At 40.0% G+C, this 17,340-nt stretch overlaps 1 protein-coding gene across 2 annotated transcripts in view; it reads right to left on the bottom strand.

Annotated features, from left to right (window-relative positions):
- LOC129857348 (protocadherin-15-like) overlaps positions 1-17,340 on the bottom strand; it is a 311,697-nt gene that overhangs the window by 197,632 nt on the left and 96,725 nt on the right. For both annotated transcript variants that reach the window (XM_055925506.1, XM_055925513.1), the window contains 5 exons: positions 11,392-11,552; positions 10,530-10,685; positions 8,690-8,809; positions 8,452-8,562; positions 3,478-3,648 (listed from right to left, as the gene is read on the bottom strand). In XM_055925506.1, the coding sequence (XP_055781481.1) occupies positions 3,478-3,648; positions 8,452-8,562; positions 8,690-8,809; positions 10,530-10,685; positions 11,392-11,552 (719 nt within the window). The remainder of the gene's footprint in view (positions 1-3,477; positions 3,649-8,451; positions 8,563-8,689; positions 8,810-10,529; positions 10,686-11,391; positions 11,553-17,340) is intronic.

Genomic DNA, 17,340 nt, shown 5'->3' with positions numbered 1-17,340 from the left:
AATGAATAAAAAAATGAACAGCTGAAATGTCTTGCGTCAATAAGTATTCAGCCCCTATGTTATGGCAAACCTAAATAAGTTTAGGAATAACAATTTCCTTAAATCACATAATAAGTTGCACGGACTCACTCTGTGTGCAATATTAGTGTTTAGCATCTCTGTAGCCATCTCTGTAGCCAACACATACAATTATCTGTAAGGCCCCTTAGTCGAGCGGTGCATTTCAAACACAGATTCAACCACAAAGACCAGGGAGGTTTTCCAAATCCTCGAAAAGAAGGGACAGCCCTTTGAGCATGGGGAAATGATTAATTACACATTGGATGGTGCATCAATACACCCAGTCACACAAAGATACAAGTGTCCTTCCTAACTCAGTTGCCCGAGAGGAAGGACAATGCTCAGGGATTTCACCATGAGGCAAATTATGGCTTCACTACAGTTACAGAGTTTAATTGCTGTGATAGGACAAAACTGAAGATGGATCAACAACATTGCAGTTTATTCACAATACTAACTTAAATGAGAGTGAAAAGAAGGAAGCCTGGACAGAATACAAATATTGTCTTTGCAATAAGGTAAAAAGTAAAACTGCAACAATGTGGCAAAGAAATTCACTTTATGTCTTGAATACAAAGACTTACAGTGCATTCGGAAAGAATTCAGATCCCTTGACTTTTTCCACATTTTGTTACGTTACAGCCTTATCCTGAAATGGATTAAATTGTTTTTCCCCTCATTCATCTACACACAATACACAATATTGACAAAGCAAAAACAGGATTTAGACATTTTGCAGATGTATTAACATTTTAAAACTGAAATATCACATTTACATAAGTATTCAGACCCTTTACTCAGTACTTTGTTGAAGTAACTTTGGCAACAATTACAGCATCGAGACTTCTGCATTCTTCTCTGCAGATCCTCTCAAGCTTTGTTAGGTTGGATGGGGAGCGTCGCTGCACAGCTATTTTCAGGTCTTACCAGAGATGTTCGATCAGGTTCAAGTCCGGGCTCTGGCTGGACCACTCAAGGACATTCAGAGACCTGTGTGCTTAGGGTCGTTGTCCTGTTGTATGGTGAACCTTCACCCCATCTGAAGTCCTGAGCGCTTTGGAAGAGGTTTTTATCAATAATTTCTCTATAATTTTCTCCATTCATCTTTCCCTTGACCCTGACTAGTCTCCCAGTCCTAGCCACTGAAAAACATCCCCACAGCATGATGCTGCCACCACCATGCTTCACCGCAGGGATGGTGCCAGGTTTCCTCCACACACATTCAGGCCAAAGAGTTCAATCCTGATTTCATCAGACCAGTGAATCTTGTTTCTCCTGGTCTGGGAGTCTGTTTCCAAACTTCTTCCATTTAAGAATGATGGAGGCCACTGTGCTCTTGGGGACCTTCAATGCTGCAGACATTTTGTGGTACCCCCCTCCCCCGGTCTAAGCCTCGACACAATCCTGTTTTGGCGCTCTACGGACAATTCCTTCAACTTCATGGCTTTGTTTTTGCTCTGACATGCAGTGTCAACTGTAGGACCTTATATAGACAGGTGTGTTCCTTTCCAAATCATATCCAATCAATTAAATTTCCACAGGTGGAGTCCAATCAAAGTTGTAGAAACATCTCAAGGATGATCAATGGAAACAGGATGCACCTGAGCTCAACTTCGAGTCTCATAGCAAAGGGTCTGAATACTTATGTAAATAAGATATTTTGTTTAGCATTGTTTTGAAATTTGCAAAGATTTCTAAAAACATGTTGTCGCTTTGTCATTATGGGGTATTGTGTGTAGATGGATGTGGAAAAGTTTTTATTTAATACATTTTAGAATAATGCTGTAACGTAACAAAATGTGGATTAAGTCAAGGGGTCTGAATACTTTCCAAATGCACTGTAGGTGGGGTAAAGTGACAAGGCAAAACGACCCATTTGCGACCAAGCTTTAACTGATGTCTTGGGATGTGGCTAAATTATATCCACATAATTTTTCTTCCTCTTGATGCCATCTATTTTGTGAAGTGTACCAGTACCTCCGGCAATAAAGCAGCCCCACAACATGATGAGGCCACCCCCGTGCTTCACGGTTGGGATGGTGTTCTTCAGCCTTTTTCCTCCAAACATAACAATGGTCATTATGGCCAAACAGTTCTAATTTTGTTTCATCAGACCAGAGGACATTTCTCCAAAAAGTACGATCTTTGTCCCCATGCGCAGTTGCAAAGCGTAGTCTGGCTTTTTCATGGCGGTTTTGAAGCAGTGGCTTCTTCCTTGCTGAGCGGCCTTTCATGTTATGTCGATATAGGACTTGTTTTACTCTGGATATAGATCCAGCATCTTCACAAGGTTCTTTGCTGTTGTTCTGAGATTGATTTGCATTTTTCGCACCAAAGTACGTTCATCTCTAGGAGACAGAACGCGTCTCCTTCCTGAGCGGTATGACGGCTGCGTGGTCCCGTGGTGTTTGTACTTGCGTACTATTGTTTATACAGATGAACGTAGTACCTTCAGGTGTTTGGAAATTGCTCCCAAGGATGAACCAGATTTGTGTAGGTCTACAATTATTTTTCTGAGGTCTTGGCTGATTTCTTTTGATTTTCCCATGATCTCAAGTAAAGAGGCACTGAGTTTGAAGGTGGAAATGCATCCACAGGTACACCTCCAATTGACTCAAATGATGTCAATTAGCCTATCAGAAGCTTCTAAAGCCATGATATAATTTTCTGGAATTTTCCATGCTGTTGAAAGACACTGTCAACTTAGTGTATGTAAACTTCTGACCCACTGGAATTGTGATACAGTGAATTATAAGTGAAATAATCTGTCTGTAAACAATTGTTGGAAAATTTACTTGGTGTCATGCACAAAGTACATGTCCTAACTGACTTGCCAAAACTATAGTTTATTAACAAGAAGTTTGTGGAGTGGTTAAAAACAAGTTTTAATGACTCCAACCTAAGTGTACATTAACTTTCGACTTCAACTGTAGGTCCTGGGTGGCAGGGAGTTTGGCCCCAACTTGACAGAGCTTGAATAATCTTTAAAATAATAAATGGGCAAATATTGAACTCATTTAGGTTCGCCATGACAAAGGGGTTGAATACTTATTGACTGAAGACATTTCAGCTTTTCATTTTTAATTAATTTGTAAACATTTCTAACAACATAATTCCACTTTGACATTATGGGGTATTGTGTGTATTCCAGTGACACAAAATATGAATTTAAAATATGAATTTGAAATTCAGGCTTCTAAAAGTCAAGGGGTACGAATACTTCCTGAAGGCACTGTAAGTTCCCAAGTCAAACTTTAGTGGCTCATCCTCTCTGTCTGTTGCTGGGTTTTGCCTCCGGTAAAACACAGGAGATGAGAGGTTGCAGTTGCACACAAACAAACACTTGCACTCAATCCCTTCCTGTTCCCCGACACACGCACAAAGCCAACAGTACTCCCCTCACAGTGTGGTTCATACCGGTTGGGTGAACTCTGGTATGGTGATGCGGTAGGTGAGGGGGTTGCAGTCATGGGTGTTATTGACCAAGACACAGGGCAGGAACATAGGCCCCAGGTCATCTCCATCCAGAACGTCTATGGTCAACGTGGCCGTAGTAGTCCGCCTGTTGGCATCGTACAGGGCACGGTCCTATCGGACGGAAGTCAACATCGTTACTTACCAAAGCCATGAATGAACAACACTTTAAAATATAATCAATATAAATGAATCAATCAATCATGAGACCAATTTCTCTTTTCAATTCCATGATCAACTTCATAAACTTACTGAACATTTAGGTTGAGAAATACATTTCATCATCACTCTACCTCTCCTTCAAATATCGATTGTAACAACCCCTCCTCATTTTTCCTACGTTTAAAATGAGTCTTTACCATCTTAAGACACTCAGAGATATTCGACATATACCCCTACTCAAGGCATCAGATTCCAGAAAGCATTGTGTACAGTTATCTTTTTCAAGGACACCAATATACAGACAGTGCACAAACGCACATGCACACGAGACATTCTAAAAGTAATCTGAGCAGCACTTCACATTGTCACAATAATTGAACCCTGACATAAGCAGCAGTGGTCCAATTGATGCCATGTCCTTCTCCCTCCAAACTCTTCTGACATTGGTAAAGGAAAGATGAAATCTCCGGGAGCAGCTTAGGCCCCTGTCATCCATATTTACTGGGGAAACAAAGCAAATAAATCCCTTTCCTCTGTTCCTCTTTCTATTAGTCTGTCTGTCTCTGTGACATTCTGTCTTCTCTCTATCGCAATCCGTTTTTCCTCTCTTCATTTTCTTCTTCTTCTCCTGTGTAATCATACTGTCAAAATCAAATCAAATTTTATTTGTCACATGCGCCGAATACAAAAGGTACTTTACAGTGAAATGCTTACTTACAAGCCCTTAACCAACAATGCAGTTTTAAGAAATACCTGAAAAAAGTAAGATAAAAATAACAAATAATTAAAGAGCAGCAGTAAAAATAACAATAGTGGGGCTATATATACAGTGGGTAACAACAGATCAAGATCAATGTGCGGGGGCACCGGTGTCGAAGTAATTGAGGTAATATTTACGTAGGTAGAGTTATTAAAGTGACAATGCATAGAAAATAAAAGAATAGCAGTAGCGTAGGTAGTCTGGGTTGACATTTGATTAGATGTTCAGGAATCTTATGGCTTGGGGTAGAAGCTGTTTAGAGGCCTTTTGGACACAGACTTTGCGTTCTGGTACCGCTTGCCGTGCAGTAGCAGAGAGAACAGTCTATGACTAGGGTGGCTGGAGTCTTTGACAATTTTTAGGACCTTCCTCTAACACCGCCTGGTAAAGAGGTCTTGGAGAGCAGGAAGCTTGGCCCCAGTGATGCATTAGGCCGTACGCACTACCCTCTGTAGTGCCTTGCAGTCGGAGGCCGAGCCGTTGCCATACCAGGCAGTGATGCAACCTGTCAGGATGCTCTCGATGGTGCAGCTGTAAAACCTTTTGAGGATCCGAGGACACATGCCTTAATATTTTCAGTCTCCTGAGGGGGAATAGGTTTTGTCGTCCCTCTTCACGACTGTCTTGGTGTGCTTGGATCATGTTAGTTTGTTGGTGATGTGAACGCCAAGGAACTTGAAGCTCTCAACCTGCTCCACAACAGCCCTGTCGATGAGAATGGGGGTGTGCTCGCGCCTCCTTTTCCTGTAGTCCACAATCATCTCCTTTGTCTTAATCACGTTGAGGGAGAGGTTGTTGTCCTTGCACCAAAATGTGGGAGCCCATCTGCTCATGATTTCTCTATTTCTCAATGCTTGACGTGACATTATGACACCAGGCATAGTAAATTCAATCAGATGTATCCCATCAAAGGGATGCTGACAAAAAGGGGGTTAGATCTGAAGTCAGTGGTCTCCATCACCACAGATGGAGCGCCAGCCATGATAGGAAGAGGGAGGGGACTGGTTGCACGTTTGAAAGAGGACCACCCTGACTTGAATCATATCTGTCCTGTGTCTTGGAAAATAGTATCCTGAGGTAATGAAAACAATGATGAAACTGATTAACTTTTTGAGAGCAACACAGCCTGTTACGAGGCATTCTGAGGCATACTACTGCACAACAGTTGGCTCAGCAAATACAGGGTTTTGGAAAGCTTTAGGGCCATACAGGAGGAAATTAAAGCTTTCTTATCAGAGCAAAATAGTGACAAGGCAACTCAGTTTTCTGAGTTTTTGGAAGTTGAGTAGAAGATGGAAACTGTTGTATTTTTGACAGACATTGCATCACACCTTAATCAAATGAATGTTAAGCTGCAGAGACGGGACAACACAGTGTGTGATATAACAGCAGTCCAGGCTTTACAGAAGAAATGTGAGGTTTTCATGAATGATCTCCAGGGAGAACTTGTCCACTTCCCCAATCTTCTGATGTAAACACAGGGAGACAAAGATGTTTCCAACCATGATGATTTCACCCAGAAGCTGATGGATAACTTCAAGGCTCTCTTTGATAACTTCACTGTTGGAAGAGAACTGCTGCTGCTCATCCAGAACCTCTTCTTGGTCACAAACATGACAAAGTTGTCAAAAGAAGCAAAACAGATCTTCAGATGGGTAGGTTTTGCATCACTGCAAATGGAGTTGATTGAGCTGCAAGAAAATGTGGCTTGAAGGAGCAGGCTGGTGATTGTGACCCTGTCACTTTCTGACAGAAGATGGTGCCTGCAACTTGTTCCACTCCCATGCTGTGAACAACTACTCCTTGTGCCTTTTCTAGAACATGACATAGCTTTAGATGGTCACATTGGATAACTGCCTTCACTTGTCTCAGTGTTGAGTTCCATCTTGTGTTGACAGTGGCAGGGATGTCTCCCAAATTCAGCCTAAAACACCTCTTTGAATGTTGTGCTTGTATGCAGCAGAGAGCTGATTTTTGATAACTTTGAAAGAGAAGGAGTTATCATTTTTGTTTCTTTCAAGCCATCTCCTACCACTGGCTGGAGAGTGTGGGCAAAACACTGCAAGCGCTGTAGGCTTGTACACAATCGCCCAACCTTAACACACACACACACACACACACACACACCCTCTCTGTGTGTGGTTACAGTAGGCTTACGTATGTCAATGGTTTTAGGAAAAGCAGTAACCTGCCTAGCCAGTTGTAGCTCAATCTTAAGTGCATTGATCATGTTCCCGCACTGACTGACTGTGTGGAGGCTCATTGATTTAACGTTACGTTAGCCTACATGCTACACTAGTAAAGCTATATATAGATGTTGACTATATTAGCCACGACCTACCGTTCTTTGTGTAGCTTCAAATGTCGAACAAAGTTTGAAGTTGTTACGCCTCTGTCTGTAATTTTTTCCCCGCATGTTTTGCAAGTTGCAATAATATTTCTGTTGCCTACAGGGTAGTCTTTATATCCGAAAATAATAATTTTGGCTATCATCTTTCCAAAGGCTCCGTTTACTCTGCACTGCCAAGTGTAACTTTTTCTCCGCTGGCACAATTTGATTGACTGCTGTCCGATTCAAACAGTAATCCGTTAAATGAAGAGTTGATGCGCTGCACACTTTTTTAAATAGCATATTGTTTTTTATACATTTGGGCTTGGGGAGGGTATCAACTCAGTTCGATTCAAAAGGCTCAAGTCCAAGTTAAGTCACGAGTCATTGGTGTTAAAGTCAAAGTCGAGTTGCAAGTCTTTTTTGATTTTGTCAAGTTGAGTCTAAAATCATGATATTTGTGACTCAAGTCCAAGTCATGTGACTCGAGTCCACACCTCTGACTTACAGTATATGTTAAGCTAGTCTATTTATAATACAGCCATAATGTATGTATTCTTATGCCATTATTTAACAGTCTACTTTAATTAAATGCTCTGTTTACTCATTGCTGTGTATCGTTGTTTCCTCTGTAGAACCATAAACATTGACAACATTTCCATGAAACATCATCAACTTCATCCCTGGATTGCAAAAATATTTTTTATAGAAGATGATTAAGGCCAGCAATGTACAACCATCAAAATAGTTTAATAACTCAGAAGCAAGTATAATTATGCCACTTCTATTCCATAACTAGACATATTTGTCCGTCAAGCAATTCATTCAAAACAGTCAAATAATAAGCTTCTAGAGGCTGATGCCTTAATTTCTGGATAAACAGTTTGCAAAAGATGTACTATAATTGCAAACGTGAAATCATCTTCTTCCAATTACGTTGATTGTCCTTTGAGTGATAACAGATAGCTAACTAGTAAGGTTTTGGTTTGTTTGGTGATGGTAAACTTAAAAAAGCATCCAACAATCTAAGTAACGATCACTAATTTACCCAATCTAAACGATTTGGACAGAAAGAAGTCCATAAACCAGGGGTATTTAACTACTATTTGAGAAGGTCCAGTTTCTCAAAATTCCTAGGTGGCAAAGGTTTGGATGGATATTGTCATTTATTGGTGTAATAGCAAACCCCCACCTCACGACCCCATGTTTTATGTATGTTTATATAGGGCCCCATGGGCACATAATCTGGCCATGTTAACTACAGGATTTAGATAGCTAGTTGGCATAACTTACCTACCTAGCTAACCTGGGCTAGTTGTTCAACTGGACACTTCTGACAGGTTAATTACATAACAAGAGGAAAACTGTCCATGCACCACCACATTTTGTGCATTCTAGCATTCTACTATTACAACTCTTAACAGCATTACATTAAAAGCCTGGCAAAACACCAATCCATTACCTTAGCCACGGCAAAAAAACAAACTCTTTCAGAATATTATTCAATCAAGATTTACAATGTCAATACCAAGTAAAATCTTTACAAAAAACAATTTCAAGAGGATCAATTTTATTCATTCATATGCAATATGCACAAACACACAGGCATGCGCCTACACACTTCTGGCTTCTAAACACAAACCAAGGAAATAGCAAAGTGTCTCACGTTGGCTTGAACAATGACCAGGTAGCGTGTTCTCTCTTCGTAGTTTAGTCTCTCAGCCAGAACAATGTACCCAGAGAGAGTATTCCCTACAACCACAGTTTCATTAGACACCTGATAGAGAGAGGGAGAGAGAGTGTTCACTCATAATTTTCATTAACAACAGACATTGTTCCACTATTCCATAGTCCTATAGCTTAAATAAGTCAGTCTTCAGTAAGAAAGCATTACATCCACGTACTGGGTCGTTGGGGTTGTACTGGATGCCATATTCTATCTCTCCGTTAGGCCCATCATCGATGTCTGTGGCCCCATTGTCTTCACCAAAGCCTGTGAATATGATGGTCCCGGCAGGAGTCAGCTGGAGGCAGAGATAGAGAGAGCAAACCGTCCTCAGGCATGTCACTCTGTCAGGACATTGTAACAACTCTATCTCACAGAAATTACTGACCCCTCCCAAGATCACAGGGACACAGTGTGTCTTCAATAGAAGATGGCCAAATACTGCCAGAAGTGTGAGAAGTTGAGACCTTTGTTGTTATGCTATAGAAAGAGTGAATTAATTAACTGATTTGAAATGAAAACATTGTCATCAGCAGCCATGAATGAGTGTTTCTCTGGGGGCCTCTGCACCCCACTGACAGCCATAACAACCATTCAGAGAGATGCTGAAGAGAAAGGGGCCTCGAGGGGAGTTCAGCTCAGTTCAGTAGCGGTTTGACAGCAGCGGAGTCTGACTCATAGCTGTTCAGGGAGTAGTCTTTCCTGGGATAACACACACTCAGTGTGAACTACATAAAACACAGGAAGTGTCAACAAATGAGACATCAGTCATGGTTGTCTACTCTAGACAACACAATGTCTGACTCTGAGCCTCTTGATACAGGTGTCATGTCAAAATCTTTTTTTGATAGCTGAAATAATACGACATCTCAAATGTCTAGTGTCATTAATGTAATGTAGTTGTACAGGGATGGCATTTTGGAAAAGAGACAAACAGAAATAACTAGAGCATTTGTCAGTGACACAAAATATGAAATTACTTATATTTCCCTTTGACAGCTGGGGTCTGTGACGGAGGAGATCCATGGTAATTTCAGAATGAGTTATACAGTATCTGCAAACGTAGGAGATTAAAATAAATCTTCAAAGGAGTATGCAAATATCCACATAATTTGCTTGTTTGTTCGGTTCTGCAGACCTTTTTGGTCAAAATAATCCTTGTCTGATATGGGAAGTTAAGAACTTATGCTACTATTAGTACAGCTAAATTCAGCCACAAGTTAATTTGTATAGGTGTAGATATAGGTATGGATATCACTGACTGACTTTGATAAGACAGATTTTAAATTTCTAAACACAGAATAAAATTTGATATTCCACTGTGCTCTCTGTCTGGACTGGTAACAAGAGTATTGACTCACCCAGCTATCACTTTGTCTTAAATCGAATAGAAAAACACGCACACACACACACACACGCATTTACATGCATGCGCATGTACAAGCACACGCGCACACACACATACTGAGCTGATGCTGTTAGTCAAAAGCATCATTGTTGAGCTTTCGGGTGCACACGGGGAATATGGTGACATCTATGACATCTATATCACGAGCACACAGACAGGATCCCCATGATTCACTGGGAACATGCAAACTAGCGTGCCACTAAGCAATTTCATGCACTAGAGCATGAACAGATATTCTGAAGATCTGAGGATCAGCTATTGTTTTATTATCCTGGGAACCTTCTGCTTAACATGCATATAATAGCTGTTGTCATGTATTACTCTGTCTCCGTGCCGAAGGCGTATCAACAAAATAGAAATAACATGGGGGAACCCAGTGCAGAATCCCCTTGTTGCTACAGAGTAGTCTACACTCTATTTCACTGTGCCAACATCAAAAATGCTTTGACTCTTTAATCAGGTAGGTCCTTCATTTAAATGATCACCAAACCTTGACCATTCTTTGGATTTCAAAGAATTAAGTGTGAATCTACTACTTACCCTGGGGACAAAGAAATGCTCACTAAAGAAAAAAGCAATAATTGTTGTAGTAACTCTCTCTCTCTCTCACCTCGTTGACGGCTACATAGTAGCGCTGCTGTTGAAAGCGAGGCGTGTTGTCGTTTTTGTCCCTGATTACAATGCGGACCTCGTGGAGAATCACTGTCCCAACCAGCTCATTGGTGCACTGGACCTTCACCACGACGGTAGAGATATACGAGGGGGGCTAAATGCAAGAAAGAAAGAGAGAGAAAGGGAGAAAAAGAGAAACTGTAAATCAACCAATTCATCAATCAATAAACCGATCAATAAACTCTGGATTATGCATTCATTGTAGAAAAATACATTGTCACACTGCTCCAAAGCCCTTTACCTCAGTAGATCCAAACCCCATAAACAAGTCTACAAGTTTTGGAATGGCCTAGTCAAGTCCAGACCTAATCCCAACTGAGATGTTGTGGCAGGACTTGAAATGAGCAGTTGATGCTTGAAAATAAATGTCACTGAGTTAAAGCAGTTCTGCATGGAAGAGTGGACCAAAAATCCCCCACAGTGATGTGAGAGACTTTGGTTGGAGTCATTACAGCTAAAGCTGCCACAACCAGTTTTTGAGAGTAAGGGGGCAATTACTTTTTTACACAGGGACATTGGATGTAGCATACCTTTGTTTATGAAATAAATGAAATAAGTATGTAATTGTTGTGTTATTTGTTCACACAGGTTCCCTTAATCTAATATTAGGTTTTGGTTGAATATCTGATAATAATCAGTATTAAAAACATGCAAAAGTAGAGAAAATTATAAAGGGGGAAAATGCTTTTCATAGCACTGTATGTCTAGTACGGTTGTGTTTGCCAACATTTCTTAGCAAGACCCTTTGCCTCTAGAAACGACATTAGCCCAACCCAACCTGGAGCCGGGTCCATACTCACATCTCTGTCCAGGACGCGTCCGGTGCTGTTGAGCAACAGTCTCTGTCTGAGGGGGTCCAGGATGACCCAGTGGGCGTAATTGTCCAGCAGGGTCAGAGAGATGGTCCTGCCTGGGTCCTCTGCTCTCCCGTTGATCTGCATATTTTTCACTATAACTGTGCCTGCACAGAAGTAACATATTATGTTATATTGTAATTTTGCACAAATTTGTTTTATACTTTGCAACTTACATTTATTTAACACATTTATGCTCAGTCTGTAGCCCATGCAAAAATCAAACCTTCAACCGTGGTGTTACAAGCACCACACCTCAAACAACAGTCATGTTACACAGCAGCATAATGATCAACGTTTACCCTCTAAAACTTCGAAATCCCTTTGCAGAGAAAGACTCATTTGGGCTAGCACCAGGCATTACCAAATTATTTTCCTCGAGAGCCACTCTTATTAAGTATCGGATGAATTGCATCCTTGCCTTTTAATCATGATTAGAATGATTAGAATCTGACACTGCAGCACTCGAGGACTAGACAGAAACACAGCATTGGAATTTTGGCCTTGGCATTGGCTAGAGGAATCCAACCAATTGTGCCTTGGTTGATTGGAATGCTTGTCAGGGTACCAGTACTACACCACAACACATTCTGTCCTTGTTGATGTGCAGTCACCTTTTCTACAATTTTTGCAAGACAAAATACATATGATCAGAAGTAATTCTGCTCCCCGTCTGTAGCAAGGCATGTGCAGTATCCACATGAGGTTAAAATTAACGTGGTTACAGAACCCTGAACCAAGCCATATGCTGGCAAACTACATTTGTAATGAGTTTAACACATGCCTCACTACACTAGCACAAAGACGCAAGCAGATCATTTAGCTATAAAACTAAATAGGATGGTGTGTATCTTTATGGATGTTTTAATTACAGTGTAGCACGCTATAATTTTGTGCTTTCATCTCAAAACAAGGTATTTTCATACATATTTCAACTTCAGTAACTTAAGAGGGAAATCTTTTTGGAATATTTAGGTCATAAATCACAATACTGATAATATAACAAATAATATTACTGGGGAGGGAGAGGGAGCCTTGTTGCTTTCTAAAGTTAATTACGCTTCAATTGTCTAGAGAGACTAAGACAGGCAATGGCCCTTAAAATTTCTATCAATGGAAGATTTATGCACTTCTAGGGCTCTATTTTAACGAACCTAACGCAATGGTCAATCTAATCGCTGGGCGGTAGTGTTATAGGTTCGGGGTATGTCAGAAATATTTTTGGTATTTTCACAAGCACAATTATCGGCGCAGTTGGCTTGGTTTTGATGAAAAAACAAGTTGTGACCAATCAGACCGTGCGCCATGGCTAAATATATGGTTGCTTCAAGTTGTGTACTTACGGTCTTTTATGTATTGCCTTGGAATCAACTCCAATTCCAATGTTAGTCTGTTATAGGTTGTTAAACAGCTTACAAAATCAAAATGTAGACCTATCCAATCTTTGCTAAATATGCTAACTTAAACATGTTTACAGTCCACATTGTTGTAAGTAATTGCATGGCTTCAATGTTGAAATACATGCATAGCATTCTCACTTATATAGAGGATAGGCCTACTGCAAATTGCATTATGGCCGAGCATGGACAAGCCAAATGTTGTCAATAAGCAATATTAAATTCACTAAAAAGAGAGCGAATAATTCGAATCAAATTCTAAACAAAACTAAACAACAACTTGTTTTAAATAGGCTGCGTACAGACACAATAATTGCTTCCCATGTGCATATAATATTAAAACAAAGCAGACTATGGAAGGTGTGACGAGGTGAGGTAGGACCCAGGAGCAGAGAATAGAACCAGACGAGGAACCAGTGGTTTAGAATAAACGTAAATACTTTACTGGGAAAAAGTTCAACAGTAGGTACAAAGTAAGGAAGAAAACAAACATATAGTGATAACTCACTCAGGAGACAAACGCACATGGCAAACAAATCAAGCTTCTGTAAAAGGTAACAGAAAACACACCTCTCTAAAAGGAAATCATTGTCCGTAACTGAAAACACCTGAGTGTGAATATAGTCTCTAGGTCGGTATCTGCAGCCCTCTGTTGACAGGTGGAACCATGACAGAGGGTTTTCCACATATCTAAACGTTTCACAGTAGCTGGACAAAGATCCAATATAAAGAGAAAGGGAGAATGTCCACTCACCCTTATACTGCTTCCAAATATAATGTTTTCTATAAATATTGGATTCATCTCACAAATCACATTCAAACTTCTCCAGAAGTTGCATTGCATGTGTGCCATGGATGTTCTCACCATAAAACCAGGACAGTGAATAATTCTGATAAGTTTGGTTGTAATTAAAGTGCATGAAAACAAGCAATTGTTTTTTTTTTCAACAACAATAAATAAATGTAAAATGTAATATCATAAAATATCCAGGACAAAAAAAGACCACGCATTGCTGTTGAACCAGCCTTCGTTAAAGTAGGCCTAGGGTAAGTAAGGGAAAGAAAAGTCTTCATTGAGAAGGGAGGATATGCTTGGTTTTTAATCAAATAAAACGAAATGGGGAAAAAACATTACTGTTTTATGTTTCTAAATCTGAAGTATACAGGAACCAAAAGCACATCTTGTTCCATGTGCATAATGGGCAGTCTGTGTCATGCCTGGATAGGCTGCGTTTCCGCTGTCAAAATTTGTCCCATTACCAACTGTGTTACCGCTAAAACCAACTTTTGGTTGGTCTTAAATATCCTTACCAGCACTGCCTGAAATGAGCACTTTTTATAATGTTTTTAAGGACATGCTTAAAATATTCCCACCCCTCCCATCTGAGCCCAAGCATGCTGATGTTAGACAGGTACATTTCCGAACCTGACGTTAGGGCTGGAAAATGCCAGTGCGCCAGTTTTTACATGACAAAATTGTAAACTAATGTGCGTTTGACACTGGCACCATCTTAACACCAGCCAAAACATAAAGCCCTTAGTCACTTACTCTATCAATCTAATACTTACAAAACTCACAAAGGAAAGAGGTAATGTTGACATGTTCACACAAGATAAAGTAAAGTTCTGCAAGGGGTGAGAGGCCTTAATAAAACAAATTCCACAGAAACTTTCCACCTATTGGCTTCTCTCCACACTCTTGGATAAAAGGGTTCCAAAAGGGTTATTTGAGGATGGATGGGTTATACCAAGAACCGTTTTGACCAGAAGAACCCTTTTTGGAAGACAATGGTTCTTTATAAAGCAAAGGGTTCTACCTAGAACCTTCAACATCCTAAGAACCATTTTTGGAAGAAAGGGTTCTTTGATGATTCTTTGGAAGGCAATAAGGATTATTTGGAAGGCAAGAATGGTTCTACATAGAACCATATATAATATTTCTCAGCAAGCTCTATTGCAGGGAGATTTTCAGAATTGTTTGTTTTACTGTAATATCTGTGTTTTTGAATGTATTTTGGTTGATTAAAGTTATGCCACTAAAAGATAAATAACATACCGTTTTCTTTACTAATCCAATCTGTTAGTAATTTGATTTATTGTAGCCGTTACTGAGATGGTTGTTCCAGTTAAGATGATTGAGGTAGTCTCAGTAATCATTCTTCCCTACCCTGGCACTCATTCTGAATGCAGGTTGTGGGTGAATAACAAATCCAATTGTTGGATATCCTAACTTTGGCTGGATTCCAATAGGAATTACACATCACCTTGCAAGCCAACATTTTGTGATTTGCAGGCCTGGTGTGGCCAGTAAACCAGGAGATCCCTAACACCACTGTGTTAGGGTATAACTAGGCCCTCAAAGAAAGGCCTTATGATATACACAGAGTATACAAAATCTTATTATAAACTGGGTGGTTTTAGCCCTGAATGCTGATTGGCTGACAGCCATGTAATATCAGACCGTTTAATACGGGTATGACAAAACAATTATTTTTACTGCTCCAATTACGTTGGTAACCAGTTTATAATAGCAATAAGGCACCTTTGGGGTTTGTGGTATATGGCCAATATATCACGGCTATGTGCTGTATAAAGGCACTCCACATTGCGTCATGGTTCCACCCTTCACAACGGGTTCTAGGTAGAACCATATACAGGGGGTTCATTGAAGAACCCTAAATAGAGGGTTGAAGATAGAACCATTTGCAAATGGTTCTACCCAGCACCAAAAAGGGTTCCCCTTTGGGGACAAACCGAAGAACCCTGTACTCAACCCTGTACTCACTTAAAGACAGGGTCATTCTCCACTGACCACTTCACCTCCTGAGCATGTCATCTATTCCAGACTTGTGTGAGCAGTCCACTTTTATTCCAAATATCAAAAGACACTTTACAGCATGCCAGAATCACGCTGCCAGACAGGGCTGACACTGAAAATCAGATAGATGTATATTTCAGAAGCTATAGGAAGGTATGTAGGTGGAATTGTACTTCACTAGAGATTGTATGGTTATGTTTCAAACAATAGGTATGCAATTCAAAGTTAATATAGACCATTTTCTCTAATCGATAGGCCAGGCGCCAAGGACAGTCAGTGCCTTTGCGTGAGTTGGGTAGATATTGAAGATATATTAAAGATAATACCTTTCATTAGGTGTAAGCCTTGATGACTCATAACTGACTGTCTGGACTCACGATATCTTAGACTTTGGACCAATATAATCAATCCCTGGATAATTACAGTACAGGCGCTGAGGTTTACCAAAGGCTTTGAAGTTGGTGGGGGAAAAAATCTAAAGATTAGCTAATCAATAAGCACTTAACTTGTTCTGTACTGAAGTCCAACCGAGACCAGGTTTAATTTTGTTTGATCTTTAAAATAATCCAATAAACATGATATGTTCCACGCAATAAGCAGCAATAACCTGAATAGAAAAGTAATGTGTCCTCAATCCACTAAAAAAAAATATGCTGTAAGAAACAATCCAATACTTTGACTTTCCAGTCGTCTTGTGTAAGAGGTTGTGTGTGAAGTAAGCTTTTACTGTATCACAGACACGGTGGATCAAACTCTCTGTCCGATAAGATGTGTCAGTGGCTTGGGTTTGGCTCCTCTGTCTGTCTGGTGAATTCCCTTTAGCACCCATCAACCAGGTGTGAATGGGGAGAGTGAGCAAAGCTGCACCGATATACAAATAGCATAGGCTACGTATTGTAGACAAAGGCACATTTATACACGCAAACACAAAAACCCTCATACAGTTCACACATAGCAGAGATTGGTATTAAGCCGTTCAAAAGTTACATCAAAAACGTGTGTGACCTCAAGCATTTGTTACATATGCCACTCGTGACGTGTCAAAACCCCTTTAAGATAACATAGTGGCATGCTAAAGTGCACAGGCTGTCCTTGGTGTAACTGACACCAATATTACCTTATGTGTAAGTTAAAGGGGCAATCTGCTGTTCAAACAAAAACAAAGCCCTACCCTGTCAATGTTTTGGTAAAGAGCTGAGAGATGGGACAAGATAAATGTTACCACTCTTAAATTCATAGGCAGAGCTACGGAGGCAAGAACTGACCACCCATGACACCAACAAAGTTGATTTTCTTCTTCTTTTTTTTACCAGTGGGATAGCTCATCAGGCATAGTTATAATCTTCAAGAATAAATGGGCATATATAATCTAATTAAAAGTCCAAAAATTGAAGTATTAATCACAGATTCCCATTTAAATTCACATATACAGTACATTCAGAAAGTATTCACACCACTTGACTTTTTCCACATTTTGTTGTGTTAGAGCCTGAATTTAAAATGAATTAAATATGGATTTTTTTGTCACTGGCCCACACACAATACACGGTAATGTCAAAGTGGAATTATGTTTTTGAAATTTTTACAAAATAATGAAAAATGAAAAGCTGAAATGTCTTGTCAATAAGTATTCAACCCCTTTGTTATGGTGAGCCAAAATAAATTCAGGAGAAAAATTTG

This window comes from Salvelinus fontinalis, chromosome 1, assembly GCF_029448725.1.
Source record: "Salvelinus fontinalis isolate EN_2023a chromosome 1, ASM2944872v1, whole genome shotgun sequence".
Lineage (NCBI taxonomy): Eukaryota > Metazoa > Chordata > Actinopteri > Salmoniformes > Salmonidae > Salvelinus > Salvelinus fontinalis.
The sequence above is the reverse complement of the archived record's forward strand: the minus strand, read 5'-3'. Positions and strand labels throughout refer to the sequence as shown.